At 45.7% G+C, this 22794-nt stretch overlaps 1 protein-coding gene across 1 annotated transcript in view; it reads right to left on the reverse strand.

Annotated features, from left to right (window-relative positions):
• Positions 1 to 22534, reverse strand: part of FRMPD2 (FERM and PDZ domain containing 2) — a 94830-nt gene extending 72296 nt beyond the window's left edge. Inside the window, exons 1-5 of the mRNA XM_082718516.1 lie at positions 22393 to 22534; positions 7728 to 7853; positions 6200 to 6357; positions 3688 to 3753; positions 1372 to 1563 (exon numbers count right to left, since the gene is read on the reverse strand). Coding sequence (XP_082574642.1) covers positions 1372 to 1563; positions 3688 to 3753; positions 6200 to 6357; positions 7728 to 7853; positions 22393 to 22417 — 567 coding nt within the window. The 5' untranslated portion in view covers positions 22418 to 22534. The remainder of the gene's footprint in view (positions 1 to 1371; positions 1564 to 3687; positions 3754 to 6199; positions 6358 to 7727; positions 7854 to 22392) is intronic.
• Between the last annotated feature and the right edge of the window lie 260 nt (positions 22535 to 22794).

Below are 22794 nucleotides of genomic sequence, written 5' to 3' on the forward strand. Positions count from 1 at the left end.
TCATCACCTTACATCTAATTCTACATCATATCACGTTTTCTTGTGTGTCCATCTCCCTGACCTCACCGTGTGATTTGTGCTTCACTGTAGCTCTTCTGGCTCTTTGAATAGGAGCAACATGTTCAGATGCCAAGACAGAGGGATCCAAGAAGGAGGACAAGAAGGAAGAGACATTTTCTAAATGACTGGGGGCAGCATGCACCCCAGCTGTCCCCTGCCCTCCATCCACATGGCCCCTGCATTAGTCTTGGTCTCAGTTCTTCAGCCTGACCCCTGGACAAGTGCACAGCTACCCAACCAGTCTCCAGCCCTGCCCCCCTCTGGTTCCTCTGAGATGCAGACCTCCTTGCATTTATATCCCAGGCACCTCATTGGCCTCTCTCCCACACTTCCCTGCCTCACAGGGGCCAGCGCTGACACAATTCCTGCTCCAGAAACCACAACCCACCTTCCGTGGGGCCAGGCTGAGGCTGTCTCTTCCTGAGATCACCTCCAGGCTGGGCTTGTCAACCATCCTGTCTTCCTTTCAGCATTCCCCCTCTCCTAGAGGCACTTCCACAATAAGTAGCATGCATGGGGGTGCCTGGGAGGCACAATCGGTTAAGCATTTGGCCTTGGTTTCTGCTCAGGTCGTGATCTCGGGGTCGTGAGATCAAACCCTGCATCAGGCTCTGCGCTCAGCATGGGGTCTGCTTGAGATTCTCTCCGCCTCTCCCTCTGCCCCTCCCACCCATGCTCTCTCTCTCTTTCTCCAAAATAAATAGATAAATCTTTAAAATAAATAACATGCATAAACATAACCATTTCTGGCTTCACTTCAAGGGAACCCAACTTAAGCCAAATGCCTACTATGTGTCAGCTTCTTGCTAGATGGTGGGGAATGCACAGGACAGCAAGCAACATGGTGTGACACGCACAACACGGGGACTCTCGGCAGACACAGGACAGCGGAGGGAGGGAGGAGCCAGGGACTGAGGGCACCATCAGGGAAGGCTTCTTGCAGGAGACCTAGTCAAATTTTAATAAGGGAGCTGACTTGTGGGTTATAAACACAATTGCTTTTTTACATAAAGGGCTCTTTGAAAGATCCCGAGAGTCTCGGCCACATTAGAAATCTGGGCTTGCCCGTAAGTCTTCATCAGTGCTGCCCAGCAGAACCACCATGATGAGATCGTTCTGTATCTGCCCTGTCCAGCAGGCTCATCAGCAGCCACATGTGGCAACTGAGCTCTTGAAATGTGGTCAGTGGGACGGAGGCATTGAATATTTTATTTTATTTCATTTCAATGAACTATAATTTAGCTAATTTAAATGTTAACAGCTACCTGTAGCTAGTGTCCCCTAGGTTGGGAAGCACAGATCTCCACTGACCTCAGAGATGGTGCCCAGAACTAAGCCGGCCAGCCGTTGGACATGGAGATTGGCAGAAGCTGGGTATACAGCCACCTCTTCCCGATGAACCCGACAGGCTTCCAGAACTGACTGCAGGGGCAGGCGCCTGTGAGGCTGGTCTTCACACATAGTCAGCAGAATGGAGTGCAAGGGCTCATGGAGCCGCAGAGGCTGGAGAGGAAAGGGGCTGTGTAAGAAGTCTGGAGAGCTGCTTCCGCTGAGCCCAGCGCCTTGTCGGTTGTGCAGTGGGGACTCCTGGACACGGAGGATGTCATCACCACTAGACAAATGCCTGCCCCTTTTGGAGAGTTTAGGGACGGACACAAGTTCTGTTACTGGGGCCACAAAATGCAGAGCAATTATCTCTGTGCCAGTTGTATGAAGTTGGCTACTTTCTAGTCTGGAATGTTCCTTGGTGCACAGACAGCACAGACATGTGCCTGGAATACTTATGAAGAATAGGTGCTTGACAGAATGAATTTCCACCGATGCCAAGCACTCAGCTCAAACCAGGGATCAGCCTTCAACTCACACCCACCTGGGAAACCTGTCAAATTATTTCTCGATTACATCTCCAATGTAATTACTTCTCAAATTACTTCCTCAATTACTTTCTACCGAATTACTTTCAGATTATTTAGGTGGGTCTCACTGGGATCCATCCCCTAGAATATGAGCTCTGGGAATGTAAGGATTATGCTTTTTTCCCCTTTGGAATCTCCAGTGGTCAGCACAAGGTCAACAACCAACAGAAGAACTTTATGTCACATGCACCCATCAAGCAAAAGAACACCATTTTATTAAGCACTTTCCTCATGCATTTCAGTGGCCACCGTTTATATGCAGAAGTCCTCAAAATCAGACTCAACATCGGGCTTTTTCTCACACTCCCCATACTGCAAGTCATTTTCAATATAAAGGCTGCACTACCATTTCTGGCCATCCAGCACCAGTTGGGAATCCCCCATCTCCAAGTGTAAGAGAGATACTGTGTCCTGGGCTCAGGCAGCCAATCCAAGCGCCTCGGATGTGCCCAGAGCCCCAGGTTACTGGAACTGCAAGGTGGCAGACACTCCCTGCTTTCAAGGACTTCACAGTGTGATGAGAAAGATGGTCAACTCAAGGGCCAAGGACACTTTGGTCTTGGAAAGTACAAGATATGGTAATAACACAGCAGAAAAGATCTTACCCAGCCTGGGAAGGGAGTGTGAAGATGGAGGAAAGAACTTGAACCACACCTCAGAAAGCACACTGGGGTTAACCAGGAGAAAAGTAGGGGAGTGAACTGTGATAGAGAGAGCAGTATAGGCAAAGGGAGGCATGCGTGAGGAGAAGCGGGCAATGGACAGGACAGAGCCCAGGGAACCAAAAGGATAATGCAGGGCCCCTTGTTCAAAACTTTTCATGGTTTTAAGCTGGTGACATCAGAGCATTAAATCAAGCATGGGCCCTTGTAAGTGCAGAGTAATCTACAGTTACACATGCCACATGCCCAGGAAGCCAGCCCGGATGACAGCAGAGCTCCAGAGAAGAACCTGATCCACAGGTAAGAACCCCAACTGGGGCTCCAGGTACGCCCTGCTGAGTAGGAGAACCTAATCCCATGGGTAGTGGGAAGCTAAAAGAGATTTCCCATGAAGAGGGATGAGAACAAAAAACACCAGGAAACATTGGGATGTTGAATTAGAGAGGACAAAGGTGAGAGGAAAGAAGGGAGGGAGGGAGACAGGACGGGGTTCTCTAACTCGCTGGTCTCTTAGGAATTCTTACTGCGTCAGATGAGAATTTGCACACACACACACACACACATTCTGGAGTCAAAAATTTTATACAGTGCTATGATAGAGTTTAAAATTTCCTTTGCTTTAGGCTTTCTCAGAGTCTTTAATAAATTACTCTGCCAAATCTCTGGGAGGGAGCTATCGTAGCCAGCATCTCCCAAATTTGTTGAGCACAGAACCGCTTCTCAGGGAAGCATTTCACCTCAGGAAGGGCTGCTTTCTACATCAGTACCTTCGTTATCTGTAAAACCCTTTAGACTTGCTACTTCCTCTGAGCTTGTAAGTCTTGCCAGTTCTAGATCGTGGCTGGCTGCATTGCCATGCTGAGCAGCATTCTGAGGTGCTTTCTGAATACAGCAGGAGGCCCTCTGTGATGGGCCAGCAGTGCTTTCCTAGAACCTAGGAGGACAGGTGGTGGCACATGATTCAAGAGATGTGATCCCCATCCTGAAGAAAACCGCTAACGAAATCCAAAAAATGACCTGGCAAGACTTGGCATTTCTTGTTTACAGACCTGATCTTGTGGGACGTGAAAGCCTGCTGACCAGTAGAGGGTCATGCCCAAAGAATACACGTGCATCTGCCCAAGACAAAAAAACACCAGGTTAGATTGCCATCACCTCCATTATTCCGTGGTCATGCAAACAAAGCACCATTCCAGTTGCACGCGCAGCTGGCTAGCCCCACCACCGTCTGCGACTCCCATAAACTTTCCAGTCTCCCTCCTACTCTGGTGGCCTAAAGCCCCAGGGACCATAACACCACATTTTGGCAAACGATGCAGGAGAAGTCTGTTAAGGGGCATTTGAGAGCACCTTTGCTTTACTGACAATAAGAACGCAGGTAGCTCACCCCATCTTTCCTCCTTTTTGCCTTGCCCACTGATGGGATACGTGGAACTACCACATATCCTGGTTCCTGAGACAACAGGTGTGAGAGCAAAATGCCAGCAGCTGAGGAGGGTGGGATGGAAAGACACAGCCAGGGTCCTAACTGTATCTGTGGTTTCAGCCTCTGTATTTTAGGCTTTCTGGTCCGTGTAGCCAAAGCCCTCTGTCGGTGACACCCTATGGGGTGGCCTGATTTAAAAGCACCATGTGCTGTCAGAGAGTGACATGGTGAAATGGAAGGGCAGTATCTGACTTCTCTGAGCCTCACTTGCCTCATCTTTATAGTGGGGGTTCTGCCTGACTACTCATGAGCATTGAGTAAAAAAAACCTGGAAATGGAAATGATAATTATTGTTATGATTACCAGATGCAGAGCAGTTAGATGGCAAGCTGGGCTCTAAGACTTTTACTTAGGTTAACTCATTTCATCCTCACCCCTGTTCTGGGACGTCAGTATTTTAATTGTCTCCATTCTACAGAAAAGACAAACCAAAGGCAACTTAGGGCACTTTCACAAAGAAGACCTAAAGCCTAATCTTGAACCAGAGCCCCTGCCCGGGGCCTTGGCTATGTTCCCTCTAGTTCATACTAAGTTCTCAATAAATGCTTATCTATTATTGTGGTAGGGCTTCTGCTGTAACTGATATCAGAAAGTCAGATCCCACGACTCCGACTGTGGCATCTCAGCTGAGGCCAGAGAGGAGGGGGCACCACCAGAGAGACCCAAACAGAGGGACTGAGACGAACCCACGTCTGTATCTAACACAGGAGTCCGGGGATTCATCCCTGGGATTCTGTCCATGTAGGAAAAGGTGTTGGGGCCTGGAGGGCTAGGAGACTACCGGTGCAGGGACACAGTCGGGGCCACCGCAATGGAGGATGTGCTGCTTTCACTGTCGGGATCTGACTTGGAGATGTGAGGCCACCAAGGCCCTGTTCTCCGAACCCAAAAGAAAAGCAGCTCCAGTTCCAGGTGCCTCCTGAGAGGGGCAGGACTTCCATGCTGTACTCTTCCCAGAAAAGGATTGGAAGAAACAGAATCACGGAGGAAGTGCCTGCTGTGCCCTGAGTGTTGTATGCCTGCCTTGCATTGCTCTTTCCCTAGAATTTCTTCTTTTTAAAATTGAAAATAATGGGGGCCACCTGGGTGGCTCAGTTGGTTAAGTGACTGTCTTTGGCTCAGATCATGATCCCAGAGTCCAGGGATTGAGTCCCACATCGGGCTCCCAGCTCCATGGGGAGTCTGCTTCTCCCTCTGACCTTCTCCCTTCTCATTCTCTCTCTCTCTCAAATAAATAAATAAAATCTTTTTTAAAAATAAATAAAATAAAATAAAATTTAAAATAACGTTTACTAGACTTGATGCTATTCAGAAGCAAAACACGTCCATGGAAAAACTGAAATCATCACTGATGTTGCTATCCAGAAATGATCACTGCAGACACCTTGGTATATATATTTTTAGAACTCACCCTCTCTCATCTCTGTCTCTATCTCCGTGTGTGTGTGTGTGTGTGTGTGTGTGTGTGTATTCAAGGAGCGTCACATTGTACATGCATATATTTAAGTTCTTTTCAAGCCGTTCTATCAGCCCTTATAGCCTCACTTTAATGCTCTCTTACTTACTGGACATGGAGTTGGCTTCTATTTACCACTAATGTCAACAATAAAACAGTAGACATTGCTACAGCGAACTCACTCTTCACTCATGCCTTAGGACAAATTCCTAGTTGAGGATGTTTTAGGGTTTTGTCACACACTGCCAAGGGTACCAATGTCCTAGACCGTTTACCCACAATTTTTCTAACATTTTTTTTTTTTAGTATTTATAGTAAGCTGATGGATTGGGTCATACGAATGAACCCCATCTTACAGACGCAGAAACTGGAGCTCAGAGAAGTTGACCTGTCATCAGCTAAGAGCTGATACACTGCTGCCCAAAAAAAAAAAGAAAGAAAGAAAGAAAGAGAGAGAAAAGCCTGGGAATAAAATTCTTTCAACCTATTCTGTCTCAGTGTTTCTTGGGGCTTAGCCAGGAGCTGGGGACACCACCCCCAGAACAGGCCCAATGTCCTAGAACGAGGCATTTCCCCTGGACAGGCCCAGAGGTGCTGCAGAGCTGCCAAACCACCTTACCTGAGATGCATCAGACAGCTCTTCATCACTCTGTCCCTGTAGCAGTTCAGGGGCCTTGAAAGGAGCAGCCGCTATGGGAGAAATATGGTCCTGGAAAGAGAGACTTCCGGCTGCAGACAGCAGGGCTGACCAGGGACAGACCACATAGTCCGAGGAATCTGAAACCAAGGCCGTGATGGGAGTGTAGAGAAGGGACCACTGTCCGGAGGGGCAGTTTTGAGACTGTGACCAGCTGGTGCCCCTGGGATGGACTAAGAGCAAGACCCAGGGAAACATAAAGTGGAATAAATTCAACCCTCCCCAGTCTCCCCCTACCCTCCGGCCAGGGAACAAGGAGTGAGGAATCACAAGGAAAATGAAACTGAATGTTACAGGTGCACAGCTTCCTAATCTCCAACACTGGGACTTGCTACTCGTGTGATCTCGCGCCTGGGGCACCTCCATTACGGTCCTGCGGCCCCCAGGCACGTGTGACTTCAGAGCTGATATCTGAGTGTGGGTGCTCAGTGTTTGTTCCAGTGAACCACGAAATGACTGGCCACTCCAAACTCCTCTCTCCATACCTGCTCTCTCCAGCCATCTGTCCTTTAGAGTGAGTGCGACCTGCAACTTTCTCAGTAGAGGGCGCTGGAGAGACACCGCGGGAGGCGGGGACCACTTCTGCTGTTCCCGGGGCTCCGAGCGCCGCACGCGTGAGGACGCCCCAGTGACGCGCTGCACCGAGACACCACGCGCAGGAGCTTGGGCCCGGCGGCCACCTACCGGCCCGGCCTACCCAAGTGATCCTTCGGTCTACACACATCCCGCGGGCTCCAGGCCATCTGCACACACGATGTCCCAAAGGTGTGGCTCCCTGGTACCCGCGTCCACCCAGGAGGTCACCCGGCCCGTGTGGGCGATTCCTGCGCCTCGTTTGTTCAGTAACTGCCGGCCACTTCTAGCCGGGCAGAGCCGCAGAGTGCGCCATCATTGTGGGCTCCAAGCACAGCAACTCCAGCAGATCTGAGCCCCAAGCTGGGTAAGGGGCTTCCCTTCAAAGTCTGTGCCTCACTGGTGCGGCCCTCAGCCCTGGGGACCGTGTAAAATTTTCTCCTATCTTACAATTAGTCCTGGGTCTGAATTTAATAATTCTTTGTATTAACCTCCTTTCTCCTCTTTAGACCAACTAGTATGTGGGTTCTTTATCCCCTGCGGGGACACAAGGTGACACACCACCAGGCAGGGGTCAGCCTGGGTTTGTCAGCTGTCCAGGTAGCTGCTCCCTGCCTCCTGTCTCCTTATGCTGCGACGGTCCCAGTGTGGGAGAGGCCTCAATTGCTGCAGCCCCGTCTCCCTAGAAGCAAGGCCTTTCTTTCAACTCTCCTGTGCTCCAGGTCCAAGAGCCAAGCCTGCCCTCCTGGTGCAGCTCCAAAGGTAGGAGTCCTTTGTCCACCTGGTAACCCATCTGAGAAGCAGCAGCCAGAAATGTGTTTGGGAAGCTTTGCACTCAACTCGCTGTGATTTACCTGCCTCAGACCCTCTCTCTTACCTTTTCGGAGGTCTTCCAGGAGCCGCTCAGCAGCTAGGGACAAGAGGGACCAGATTTCCTCCTCTGACAGAGCTTCGCCCCTGACCTCCAGGGCACTGGCCAGGGTCACAGAGGCTGGGCTCATGCCTGCAATGACACGTATGTGGCAGACTCTCCGCAATGTCTGCAAGCACATTGGGGCCACACTCAGCACATCAGCCCAGGCACCGTCCAGGCCCCTCTGCAGCTTGAAGCACCATGCTTACATCTCCTGCATCTCTGGGGCTGCGCACACAGGAGGAACTACAGAAATGCTTATGGGGGGAGCTGGCTAGGCCAGTCGCTGATTCAGTGAATGAGCAAATAAACTCCCAGGTGAAGGCTTAAGGGAATAAATGAATGAACAGATGAACCCCGAGAAGGGCCCCTTCCTCTGAGCAGGGCCTGTGCTATTCAAGACAGTTAGCCATGCCCAGGGAGCATCCTTTTCCCAGGCTCCACTCTATCTGGGAAAGTAGGTTAACAACATTGTTTTATCTCCGATGCATGATTCATGTCTTTTCCTCTGCCACCTGCAGAGCTGGATTTGGTGCCAGTGGCGGCTCTGTCTATAATGACCCCCAACACCTGCAAGAAGAGCAAAAATCACTAGACGGAAGAGCAAGCCCTGTGTTTTGAAAAGGAGCAGACTCACAAGAAAAGCACGGGGCTGCTTTGCTGGAAGAGGGATCAAGAAGGCTGGTCCTCTCCATCTTCTCTTCTTAGAAGGGCTCCTTTAAACCAAAGCTGACATTTACTTGTCTCTCCCTCCCCCACTCCCAACAAAGCTGCCACCCACTAATCGCCAGCCCCAGGTTGGGTGGCAGCAGGAAGAGGACAGGCAGGCTTTTACTAATCCATTTACGTCACTGATCTTTTCTACAGCCTCAGGGCAGGCGGGAGGGCTGTGTGGGGAGCAGGATGGAGAGCACATTATGGGCCCCTCATCTCTCCATCCAACATGGATAATCCAGGCTCTCCACTGGCCAGCAGCTCAGCTCCCTGTGTACCCAGGAAGTCTCGCCTCCTCCAGCCTCAGGAAGAGAAATGGATTCCTGAGAGCAAAAGCCTTGCACTTCCTTCTCTCCCTTGGGGGCCAGAAGTGTGCTGCAGCCAAACCTGGGAAGGAAGCTTTGTGTGGGAGAGGCTGCTTACAACAAGGAGTCTGCCAAGAAAGTCTGTGGTTCCCACTGACAGACTGGAAGGCAGTCCGATGTCACCCAGGTAAAAAGTAATAGATTCCAAGCTAAAGGGCAGGCCTTCTCTTGTCTTTCTTTTTTCTTCCTCCTAATTCTTTATCTAAACTTTGCTCGAGACATCATAGGGACTAGGCACTCCCATTCCACCATATGTTTCTAGCTCTCTGCAGCCACAATGAAAGGCTAATTATTAGAGAAAAAACAAATGGACAAGATTATAATCCTCAAATAGGAAATTTCTGAATCTCAAAACATCTCATGAAATACTGAATGTGTTTTTCTAATCACTTTATGACTAGGAAAAAATTGCATTAGAAGTATTTTAGGCTGCTGTGGTATATGGTGAGTGAAGACCATCATTTCAATATAGTAACTCGATAAAGGAAGGACAGACTTTTCAACAAATAGTGCTGGATCCATCATGAAAAAGAAACTTGTATCTTTTATAAAAAATAACTCAAAACAAATCGTAGATCTAATATAGAACATAAAACTTTAAGTTGTTTTTTGTTTGTTTGTTTTTATTTCTTTTTAGCATAACAGTATTCATTGTTTTTGCACCACACTCAGTGCTCCATGCAATATGTGCCCTCCCTAATACCCACCACCTGGTTTCCCCCAACCTCCCACTCCCTGCCTCTTCAAAACCCTCAGGTTGTTTTTCAGAGTCCATATTCTCTCCTGGGTTTTTTGTTTTGTTTTGTTTTTTTACAAAATAACACATCAAAGGAAATATTCAGGATCTAGGACCAGGCAAAAAGTTCTTAGGTTTGCAACCAATATCGTAGCTTAGCCTTATCAACCTGACCTGTGCTCAGAACACTTAGATTAGCCTATAGTTGGGCAAAATCATCTAATAGGAAACCTACTTTATAATAAAGTGTTGACTATCTCATGTAATCTATTGAATAGTGTCTGAAAGCGGTAACCAAAATGGATGTAAGTGTTATCAGCTATTTACCTTCGTGACCCTGTGCCTGACAGGAAGCTTCTCCTGCTCTTGTCATGAGAGAGGAATGTAGGGAATATCCCTAGCTCAGAAAAAAGATCAGAATTCAAAGTTGAAGTATGTTTTCTACTGAATGTGTGTGGCTTTTGCATCGTGGTCAAATCAAACCTAAGAACTCTTTGCCTAGTTCTAGAACCTGAATAAACTCAAACCATTACAAGTCGGGGATCATCTCTATAGAAAGAACTCCCACAACTCAATGTAAAAAAGACAAGCCAATTTAAAAATGATCAGAGGTGTCAGCTATACCTCAATAATAAATAAGTTAAAAGTACAATAAAAAAATAACTACTATAGGCAAAACTGAGAGTGCCACACACAATCTGGAACGTATGGTCACCCAATTTTTTTTTTAATGGGCAAAGACTGTGAATAGATTACTCCAATGAAGTGCAAATAACCAGTAAAGCACGTGAAAAGATGCTCAACATAGTCATTAGGTAAATGCAAATCAAGACCACATGCGATATTATTTCAGACATATAAAGATGGCTATAACCAAAAAGAAGAACAATAGTAAGTGTTAGCAGAAATGTGGAGAAGTTGAAACCGTCATATATGCTGATGGAAATGTTAAATAATGTAGCCACTCTGGAAAACTGTTCAGCAGTTCTTCAAGGAGTTCATCATAGAGCTCCCAGAGGACTCAGCAATTCCACTCTTAGGTGTATACCCAAGACAAATGAAAACATGAATATCCATACCAAACATAGTATGGATACAACACCAACACATGAATATCCATAGCTTCATCCTTGGTAATATCCAAAAAGTGGAAACAACCTAAACGTTTAAGTAATGACTGAATATACAAAATGGCATACACATACGATGGAATACTATTTCACCATAAAAAGGAACAAGGTAAGGTTATATGCTACAAGATGGGTGAATCTTTTTCTTAAACCGCTTTATTAAGGTATAATTGACATACAAAATACTATATATATTTATTTATTTATTTTAAAGATTTTATTTATTTATTTGACAGACAGAGATCACAAGTAGGCAGAGAGGCAGGCAGAGAGAGAGGGGGAAGCAGGCTCCCCACCAAGCAGAGATCCCGATGCGGGGCTTGATCCCAGGGCCCTGGGATCATGACCTGAGCCGAAGACAGAGGATTTAACCCACTGAGCCACCCAGGTGCCCCCAAAATACTGTATATATTTAATGTATACAACTTGATGGGCTTGGAGATGAGTATATAGCCATGAAACACTCACTACTCTCTATGCCAAACAAGACTGATGAATCTTGAAAACAATATGCTAAGTAAAGGAAGCCAGTCACTAAACGTCACATATCATATGATTTCCTTCATATGAAATGCCCAGAATGGCATAGAAAGATAAAAGAAGGAGATTAGTGCTTGGCAGGGGTTTGGGGGAAGAAGAAATGGGGAGTGCCTGCAAGTGGTATAGATTTCTTAAGGAAATGATGACAAAATTCTGGAATTCACCGTGTTGGTTACACAACTTTGTGAATATGCCAAAAACTTCTGAATTGTACACATTCCAAAGGTGAATTTTATGGTATGTGAATTATATCTCAATAACATTTTAAGAGAAAAGAAAGGGATGAAAAGGAACCTACAATGAAAAGATTTGTCAGTTTGATTTAATTGAGTAAAACAGGATCTAGGAATGCACATGGGAGGGATAAAACTATAAAGAAACAGAAGGATGTGGTGACTGTAGAAGTATGGATAATGGTTGCCTTTCGGGAGTAAGGGGACTATGACTGAGATGGAGAATATTGAAAGCTTTCTGGAATGGGTGCCAATGTTCTATGTCTTAGCCTTCAGAGATGGTTAAAAGGTGTTCACTTTAGGGGCGCCTGGGTGGCTCTGTGGGTTGAGCCTCTGCCTTCGGCTCAGGTCATGATCTCAGGGTCCTGGGATCGAGCCCTGCATCGGGTTCTCTGCTCGGCAGGGAGACTGCTTCCTCCTCTCTCTCTCTGCCTGCCTCTCTGCCTATTTGTGATCTGTCAAATAAATAAAATCTTTAAAAAAAAAAAAAAAAGGTGTTCACTTTAGAATGACCCATTAAGGGGCACCTGGGTGACTCAGTCATTAAGCATCTGACTTGGACTCGGGTCATGATCCCAGGGTCCTGGAATCAAGGCCCACATCAGGCTCTCTGCTCGGCAGGAAATCTACTTCTCCCTCTCCCGCTCCCCCTGCTTGTGTTCCCTCTCTCCCTGTAGCTCCCTCTGTCACAAAAATAAATAAAATCTTTTTAAAAAGAAAGAAAGAAAAAAAGGATGACCCTTTAAGCTACACATTTGTTGTAATGATTCTCTGTGTCTGTTCTCCTACAATAAAAGTTTAAAACAATTTTGAGCGTTGCCCTGCTGAAAATATTTTCAGACAAATCCCCAAAAAAGCACTCTCTTTCCACCTCCTTTCTTAAAATATAAATCCAACGATGTTCATCAGTTATGTTAAACTTATCTGAAGGGAATTATCCTGAAATCCTGCCAACAAATTCTAACCAGCTAAAAGGCCCAATCATTCTTTCCATCTAGGAGAACCTCCACCATCTAGAAGGGCACATAACTGATCAGGTGGGCCAGCCAGACACCCTCTCGGTTGTTAGAGATAAGAGTTCCCTGAGGCTTGAACTTGCCATTCTCGTGGCTGGAAGCATCAGGGATTTACAGCTTCCACATCAAAGGCAACCCCAAACACGGGAGGTAATGCCAGCAAACTAGTCATCGTCCTCTCTATTAAAACAAAACAAAAGACAGCTGTTCCTTTTGTTCCAGTGCATACACATGATCCCACTGCAGAAAAAAATGTCTGCATTCCACTTCTCTGTACAAGCTCTATCCATCCCGTGTCACAGGTGACCTTTACATTCTGCCCACTGGAGTAAAGGGATGCCTAGAGGGAGGGCCAACAGTTGGGAACCATTGGTAGCTCTGGATTTCCATGGCAGCCCCAACTGCACTCCCCAACTCTGATAGGGAGCAACCTCTTTGGGGACACTTTGACTCTATTCCAGTCTGCCAGCCCTCAAGGAGCCACCCAAATTTATATGAACGTTGTAATCTCTGTCTGATTGCCAGTTCCGTTTCAGAGCCAGCTGGTACTGACAACACAAGGATACAGTTGGTGGGGTTGAACTGTACGCCAGGCACTGTTTCCATTGCTTGGTGCCCACCAGTCCCGGCCTCTGAGGCAGCCGCCATCAGCCTTGTTCCAGCATGCTGGGGTGCCTCTGGGCTTGCCTCCAAGTGTTTCTACACAGTCTGCTATACCGTGAACTAAAAGGGGACCATTAACTATCTGAAGGATGAAGAGATCCCACCCCCCAGATAAGCCCTGTCTTCCTGCCAGTGAGGAAGCTCAGGGAAAGCGTCCAGCCCATGGGCGTGCTTTTGGAAGGCAGCTCTGTTGTCAACCCTCGTGTCGCTTTCCCTTCCCAGGCTCCCCTCCGTGGGCCAAGACCTCCGTATTGACTTGATTCTCTGAAGGCTTCTGCAGTCATCTGCTAACCCCAAGGTCTCCTCCATCTGAAGCCTTGTTGCCATTCAGGGATCTCCTTGGTCTCCCTTCCGTAAGTTCCCACACTAGGGTGCATCCTGGCTCCGGGGACTCTCCTGCAGAGGCTTCTGGCTTCCAGCAGCCCCTCCTGTCTACTCTGGCTCGGCCTAGAAGCTCTGTCCATGCACTTGACCTCTTTGCCTCTGCCATCTGTTTATTTAACAAGTACTTACCATGGAGCTAGTATACTTTAAGCTACAAACAGAAAGGTAAAAATATGCCATCCTACACTCACAGTTCTTACGTTCTGGTGGGGATGGGCAGATGGGGACAGATACTGAAAGCGGAAACAGATAAACAAAATACGTTCAAAGAGAGACAGCCTATGAAGAACAAGGAGACAAGGGGACTAGGACACACTTGAACATGCCCTGCGAGCTGAGGCCTGAAGGCTCAGAAGGTGCTGGCTGCAGGAAAAACTTTCCAGACAGAGAGAACAAAGGGCACAACATGTCGGGGTTCGATAGATTCTAAGAACAGAGAAGCAGGCTGGGCAGGAGCATGGTGAGGAAGGTGATCAAGGAGACCCAGAGGTGTGAGGGCTAATCGCACAGCTGGCCAGGTGCCCCTCCACCTCACTTCTCAGGATAAGAAAGGAGTTGGCATGATTGTCTAGGAGCAATAGGAAACTTGGCCTGCCCACTAGCTTGCAGAAGAGCAAGGCCCAGCAGAAGACTTTCTGAGACAATCATGCCGCTGACTATTGACTAGGGCTGAGAGGGAAGAATTGGTTCCATCTCCAGCTTCCTAATTGCTTGGCTGTGCGAGCTTGGGCACAGAGCATATATATACTTAACCTTTCTGAGCCTCAGTCTTGTCACCTGGAAAATGGGGTTAATCATAGCAGCTACCTCATGTAAATGTTAAGAGATTATATTAATAGGTTCAGTATGTAAAAGGTAATGAATATATCTTATTTCCCTTCTCTTTCCATCTCTGCTCCAACCACCCAGAGAGGGATTTTAAGCATCAGAGCTGCTGAGAAGTTTCCAAGTATGAGATTCTCAAGATATGGTGCTAATTGTTTCCATCTGTCTGCCAGGATTGAGGTGCTATAAACATCCCATTTTAAGCCTTAGCAAAATGCCTAAAATATCTCAATGTCCCCAAAATAGACACCCCAGAGAGGAACCAGGAAAGGATGTGGAGCTCCCAGGGAATCAAATGATCCTTTTTTCCCTCCTCCTTTTGGTCCTTGTGTCTCCTTTCATTCCCTCTCCCTTTGGACACTCATTAAAAACCATCTGCCAGCACTCAGACCAAAATCTAAGCAAAACTTTCCAGAAAGCAAATGGCATCCTCCCCCCAAGAGGAAAAGACAGCTTCTGCCTCATCTGGGCTCTGTTTAAAGGACTAAAGGTGCCAGGGCTCTTAACTTCCAGAAATCTTCTACAGGGTTCTCCTCAAAACTTGATCTCAAGTGGGTAATGGATGAAATTGTGCCAGTACTGTACACTTCACACAGACCCTGCCCTAGTCTCCAATATAAATACTGTCGCACCAACGTGGTATGACCTTGAACAAGTAACCTCTCAAAATCTCTTTCCTCCACTATAAAATGGAGATGATACTTCTTACCTTTCAAGGTGGTTGTGAGAAACAGACAAACTAATGAAAAAATGGCAACTAGAAGATATCTTACTTTCCTTCAGTCTTCCCAGAGGGTACCTTGCATTTCTAGATAAGAGAATGGATCCTGAAGTACAAGAAAATATTCAGAGTATAGAGTAGTGTTTCTCCCATTATCTGTCTTTTATGTAACATTTTCTCAATATTTGCTATATTACCTGTGCTTATAAGGCAAGTTTTTTAAAGTACATTCATTTTAAGGGGAAACTGCATGTTGTTATAGGAAATGGAATATTAGTATAATTAGACATAAATAGAAGGTAATTATAACTGTTTTTTTAAAATCATTGAATTCTTGCCAAATAATATTGTCCTCCAGTGAGCACAAAACTTGGTCTTTCATTGTGAAAGGAGCAATTAGTTTGAGAAATGGGAAAGCCCATGTTTCCAGAGAGACTTTTCTTCTTGACATAATCCAAAGAATTTAAGTAAAATGTCAAACACATAACTCAATGTGATCAATGCAGTTCCTGTTCCACCTGTGTTCTCTGGTCCAGCCTGTCCCTTGGGAAGCCCTGTGCCATCCTTTATGTAAGGTCTCAGGGCCAGTTCCCCCCCCCCCCGGGCCAGTTTTAATGTAATCTGTACTCAGAGTGGATTGATTGAGTCCTCACCAATTTTACTTAAAGGTAATGCCTTCTAAAGAGAATGGCTCTTCGCAGCTTATGAAATTTCCAGACATTTTTGTGATTCCCACAAAAATCCTTCAAAGCATTCCTTCAAAGGCAAGGCAATATGATCTTCATATCCAAATGAAGAAACTGCAACATTAACTGATTTAAGATCCCAAAACTCTGTCTAGTAAGTGCGATTTAAATTTCTAAAGTTGGGGATAGTGGGGTTGTAAGCTAACAAGACTAATTAAAGCTACATATGTTTAAATCGTTATTCAATTTATTAAAGTTGTGTATTCTAGATGAGAATCAATCTTGCTAGGTTCATGAGAATGGTCTGGTATTTCAGGGTGGGTGTTTTGGACCCTAAGCAGGACAGAAAAATAACAATAAAAAAATAAAATAAATTTGTGAATTTTAATAGCTACTGTCTTTTCTTGAGCCTTTAAATTCAGCTTAAAACTATTTTATAAAAGATTTATTTACTTATTTGACACACACACACACACACACACACACACACACACATATAGATAGATAGAGAGAGAGAGAGAGCACAAGCAGGGGTAGCAGCAGAGGAAGAGGGAAAATCGACTCCCCACAGAGCAGGGAGCCTGATGTGGGGCTCAATTCTGGGATCCTAGGATTATGATCTAAGCTGAAGGCAGATGCTTAAGGGCGCCACCCAGGGGCCCCCAGCATTAAAGTACTAAGATCCATTCATCTGCGGACGCCTGAGTGGCTCAGCCGGTTAAGCATCTGACTCTTGATTTCTGCTCAGGTCATGATCTGAAGGTCATGAGCTCAAGCCCCACATCAGGCTCCTCACTGAGCACAGAGTCTGCTTAAGATTCTCCCTCTCTCCCACTGTTCCTCATCCTCCTCGCACACTTGTGAGCATGCCCTCTCTCTAGAGAAGGAAAAAAAAACCATTCATCTGAGATTTATATATAAAAAGAACCACTTTACATATTTTATTAATGTACCAATAATTCATAATGTAACTATGCAGTTCTGCAAAGAACCCGTTTTATTTATTTATTTATTTATTTATTTATTTATATAAATTTGAATATATTTATTTATGTATTCATTTCTTTAAATTGGCTTACATGACAGTGGGGCTGACAAGGCTGAAATCCATAGGACAGACTAGCAGGTTAGAAACTTGGGAAGGAGTTGATGCGTAGTCTTGAGGCAGAATTTATTCTCCACTGGGGAGCTTCGGTTTTTAAGGTCCTTCAACTATTTGGCTGAGGGCCACCCACATTATCAAGTTTATGGCCCTTAATTTAATGTCGACTGATTATAGATGTTAATCCCATCTATAAAACACCTTCATGGCAAGAGTCTTACCACTGCCTCAACCCAGCCTCCGTTCTACAGAGCTCTCTTCCTGAAACACATTTGCCCATGTTACTCCTCCACATTAAAACCTTCACTGGCTATTTCCCATAGAATCATTTCTGTTTCCTGCCTCCTGAACAAGGCTTATGGGATCTCCAGTCCACCCCTCCAGACTGAGCTCCAGCCCCTTCCCCCTGCCTCCATAGCCTCTCCAGCTCTAGATGAATCACAGCTCTCTCAACTCCTGTCCGTCCCAGTGCCCAGTGCCAGGTGGGGACACTCCTGCCTGGAGTCCTTTCTTCCCTGTAGGCTGAATGACTGAGAAAGTCAAAGAATAAGCAGGGCGTGGCCTTATTCTGAGAACCAGCATCATACAGAAAAGACGCCGATACAAGAAATAAATGGGGTACTTTTATCACTTTCTCTGCATGTCTAACACGTTTCCTGTCTTGGCAGACACTTTGCCACACTTCTTTAACCTATGGAGAAGTACATTCTTAAATTTTAAAAAAAAATGTATGTGAAAGAGAGAGAGTACAAGTGCACAAGCAGGCTGCAGGGCAGAGGGAGAGGGAGAAGCAGACGCCCCCATGAGCACAGAGCCTGACTCAGGGTCTTGATCCCAGGACCCAAAGATCATGACCTGAGCAGAAAGTAGACAGTTAACTGATGGAGCCACCCAGGCATCTGTGGAGAAGTAAGTTCTGACAGCTTAGTCTCAAAATCTACCACTTGACTCATATCAGCCCACCCCAAACTGGTCCTTTTCCACCATTCTGTAGCTCTCCTTCCTCCCTTCCTTCACTCCCTACTCTATTTCCAATGATATTGGGCTATCATGACTGTTTTACATCAAGAAATTACAGGGAAAAGGAGGTAGAGCAGTAGAACCAAGGCAAGGGGGGAAAAGGTAATTAGAAATAGAGCTGCCAGGGACCAAGAATGAGATGAAGACCAAGACTGGGGAAGGAGAGTTAGTCAGACAGTCCCAGGCATTGAACTCAGGGCCAGTAAACACTGAGAGGAAAATGGAAATAGCGAAACACAGTGACTGCGAGGGCAGTTTGCAAGGTCAGAGTTGGCCTGACCTCTGTCTGCCTTGGGTAACTTATTATTTTTTTTCCCTTCACTCATCTATAACCTGAGTGATTGTATCTGACACACAGTAGCTTCTCAATAAACTATAAACTTTTCATAGGATTAATGCTGAATACGAAGAGAGGACAGGGGATAGGGGGGGACAAGCCCACAGAACTGGACATTTTGAAAGCAGAAATGGCTTCATCCCTGGGGCTGCAGGTGGCACTGACCCTAGTCACAGTGTGACTCAGACCAGCCATAAGGCCATCACCTGGGAACTTGTTAGGAAAGGCAGACTCGGGCCTTTCCTGGGTCCTCTGGGTCAGAATCTATATTTTGGCAGGATCACCGGATGGTTCATCAGCCCATTATAAGTTACAAATAGCACTTCCTGAGGTCCCACTGCTTATTTGGAAGAACAAGGTACAGGTGGCCAATGGCCGCAGCCAGCTAGAATTTGGAGGTAGAATTACTGTGTTCGGGTTTGTCAATGCTCTGGGTACTTGGGTAATGACTCTTTTAGATTGATGGGGAGGAATTTGGTGGAGGACTTATGAAGTGAGGCCATGAACCTGGGCCAGCTACATAGTATCAGGTGGGCTTGGGTGGCCTGAACAAGGAAACTGTGAGTACCTGTAAAAGGGGACAATACGTGAAAGAAGATGACTACCGGGGCCAGAGATTAGAGATACTGAGCGGGGAGAGATGGTCATCAGGACTGTTCTCAGATGTGCTCCTGTGTGCCCGCCCTACATTACCTGCCCCACCAAGAGCACTCCCCTGGTCCAGCCAGACCCTCTGAGCATGGCCTGTCCTTCCTCTATAACCTCAAATCCATGGAGCATGACTGATACAGAGGCAGCATGGGCAAGGGGCAGCACCCAAGAAGATTTGCATCACTTTCCAGATATTCCCGAAGGCTTAAAACACAGTTTGAAGAGAGTAGTATTACACTCACTTTCTAGAAAAGCAAAGTAAACATTGCCTTCAAAATAAAAGGATTAATGCATACAAACTCAACCAAAATGAATTCCATCAAGCACTGATATGTCAGACCTGAGGATTTAGATGCTAGGAATTCAAAGTATAGAACCTGCTCCTCCTCCATCAGGGCTCACCGGTAGGCGAATGAGCACAGATTCTGTAGGTATCTGAAAAAATCCAGTGACTTCTCTGCAAGACTGCAAATAGCGGGGCACCTATGTGGCTCAGTCAGTCGAGCATCTGCCTTTGGCTCAGGTCATGATCTCAGGGTCTGCTTCTCCTTCTCTCTCTCTGCCCCTCCCCACCCCCAACTTGTGCTCTCTTCCTCTCTCTCTCAAATAAGTGGATAAAATCTTGAAAAAAGAAAAAGAGACTGCAAATAGCTCTCAACCTTCTCCACTCTGTATTTAAATCCAAGGTTATCTTTCTATGTTGGTCTTTTCAAAAACTCTAGCATTGCTTTTGTACCTCTGGATCCAGTCCTGTATTTCTTATTTTGGTGAGTGGTATGTTGGTCCATAGAGAAAAGCATATTCTTTTTAATTCATTTCTGGGTCCTTACTTCTCCCATACTTGATAATCATATTCCCATCCCTATGGATTCCACCTCTTTAAAATTCTCTAGGATCCCATGCTGTGCTGAAGAAGGTTCCTACTCACTAATGAGAGTCCATAATTAAATCTCCAGGAGTTTTGCAAGATGGTTGTTAAACATAGCCATTGTAAATTTAAAAAAAGTCATATAAACTTCCAACTAAATAAATTACATTCGTACTATACTCAAAACCCCTGATTTTCCTAATTATTTGACTATATTTCAGTAGTGTCTATGCTCTTCAGCTCCTTTAAATCAACTGCATTTCTGTGGCATAAATACTATATAATGATGTGGTAGTATATATCTTTTCAAACTTTGTGTTTAGTGTTGCATCTTGGGAACTTGGAATTGACCACAGAGAAAGTATTTACACCTCAGAAATTGGCAGAAACGACACATCAGGGCTTGGTTTATGATTTTGTTTATTATCTAGACTTAAGAAAATGATGGAGAAAATGTTAATTCAGATTAAGCCTAAAAGTGTTTCATGTCTAGATCTGTTGTATTATGAATAGCACAAAAACTGAGGAAATGTTCTTCCAGAATTCAAAAACTATTATCCAATTCAGCAATCACTCATGTCATTGACAAATGAGTGGAGTTAAAACATTCTCCTTCATTGCTTAGCTTTCTTCTTACCCATCAGTGTAAACAGAATAGCAGCCAACATTCATGTTGCGGCTATACTCATTGGTCAGTCGCAACCATAGGCTTGATGTCAAAGTTCAACAAAATCAATGTATGCAGTCTGTGTGAACAGACTGGCTATATGAAATTTGGAATATCATATATTTTACAACTTATCAATTATGCAACATGCACATCCTTCATATAAATACAATTTATAGGGGCACCTGGGTGGCTCAGTAGGTTAAGCCTCTGCCTTCGGCTCAGGTCATGATCTCAGGGTCCTGGGATCCAGCCCTGCATCGGGCGCTCTGCTCAGCGGGGAGCCTGCTTCCTCCTCTCTCTCTGCCTGCCTCTCTGCCTACTTGTGATCTCTCTCTGTCAAATAAATAAATAAAATCTTTTAATAAATAAATACAATTTATAATAAACTTATACATGTGTAGATGTATGTATGTTTTTTTATCTTCCTTTTTGCAGTGTTGGCAGCCTCTGCTTGGAGAGTCTATACATCCCCACTGCTGTTTCCTTAGGTTAATCTGGCTGTCATTATCCCAAGGCTTCATCCCTTCCAACCCCACATGTATTACTGCCAGAATAGTCTAATACTTAAATGCAATCATGACATTCCCCCCATTAAAATGATCGATGGCTTTCCAGAAATTTCTGAATGGAATGCAAAACTTGGAAAGCTTTCCTTGCTCTGCCCTGTTCACCTCTGCAGCCTCCTTTCTACTCAGATGCCCATATTCATACTTCACTACAGTTACGCCATGCTGCCTGTTGTTCCCAGAATACGCTCTACTTATTCATACCACTGGGCTCTTGCGCATGCTTTCTTCTGCCTGGAACAGCTTGCCCCAACTCCTCTCCTCTCACCTCCTGCAAGCTCCCACCTGGCATTCAAAGTGCGCTCACACACCATCTCTTCCAGGACCCTGTACCACTCCGACCCTTGCTACTGCCAACCCTTGTCATACAGGCTCACCTCATGGGCTCCCACACTCACATGGAAGATCCCTCGAGCAGAGACAGGTGTCCCCAGCACTTAGCACTTGGCTGGGCAGCCAGGATATACCTTGCTGAACTGATTAATTTGTCAACTTCAACTCTAACCTACAGCAAACAACAGCATGTAGCCAGGAGAAATACTCACACCTCATCTCTGAATTCAGTTGTTACTTAAAAAACAAAAGTCACAGGGTGCCTGGGTGATTTAGTCATTAGGTGTCTGCCTTTGGCCCAGGTCATGATCCTGTGGTCCTGGGATCGAGCCCCAAGTCGGGGGTCCCTGCTCAGTGGGGAACCTGCGTCTCCCTCTCCCACTTTCCCAGCGTGTATTCCCTGTCTTACTGTCTCTCTCTCTGTCGAATAAAAAAAAAAATAAAATCTTAAAAAAAAAAGAAAAGAAAAGGAAAAAAACAGAAGTTAGATGAACCATTCACACTTTTTCCCATTGTTTTCTGAGAGTCAATTAGAGAAAGCTTGAGACTAAAGCTCTGACCTTCTTTAAACATAACCAAAATACCCATTTCTGGAAGATGGTGATAGTTATCTCATTTATTGGGCTACTTCTCTGCTTCAAGCATTGTGCTAAATGCCTGACATATGTCACCTCATGTATCCCCAGTAACACTACAATGTAGGTACCATTATCCCCATTTTACAGATGAGGAAACTGAGTCTCTGGAAAATTAAAATATTTGCTTTGAATTTTAATTTGCTAACAGAGGCTGAGTCTCAAAGAAATGATTCACACAAGGGTTAGTCTGCCTCTGAACCCCGTGTTTTCTCTGCCGAGCCCATTCTTTACTGGTTTAAAGCAAATTCATCATTTGAATCAGGCCCCACTAGTAGCCTAGACCATATAATACTCCAAATAATACGGCAGAGTCACTCACACAGGCCTTAGTCCAGTTTTATTTTCTTTGTTCCCAACACCCAAAGCTAGTAAAAAGATTTGCCCTTCACCTGGCCCAGCTTTACAGAAGAAAAGTGAACACGGAGAAGTACCTGTGTCCTGAGGTAGAGGCTGCATCTGAAAGTCTCCGTGCGCGATCAGTTCTAAGCCTTCATCAGGGACAATTTTCCAACACAGAGCAGGGATCTCTTGCTCCTCTCTGCTGAGCTGCCGTGGCCACTGGCGCTGCTGCCTCTGTTTACTGTTTGTTACTAAGCACTTGGCTGCCCAGGGAGGGAGTCAGCAAAGGGCCTTCTCTTTCCTGCCACTTGCTTTCTTGCCCTGAGCCCCAGGCAGTCTCTGACCTGTTCACAGACAGAGCCACCCCCAAGGTGGGTGACCTGAGAGAGAGCTTGTGAGAGCTCAAATGGATTAGGTGCCACTGAAGACAATAGGATTGTGGCTCAGCAGGGGTTTTGCATGGATGTTGCTTTATTTCCTGATCCAATCAAAAG

This window comes from Mustela nivalis (genome assembly GCF_964662115.1).
Source record: "Mustela nivalis genome assembly, chromosome: 2".
NCBI classification, from domain to species: domain Eukaryota; kingdom Metazoa; phylum Chordata; class Mammalia; order Carnivora; family Mustelidae; genus Mustela; species Mustela nivalis.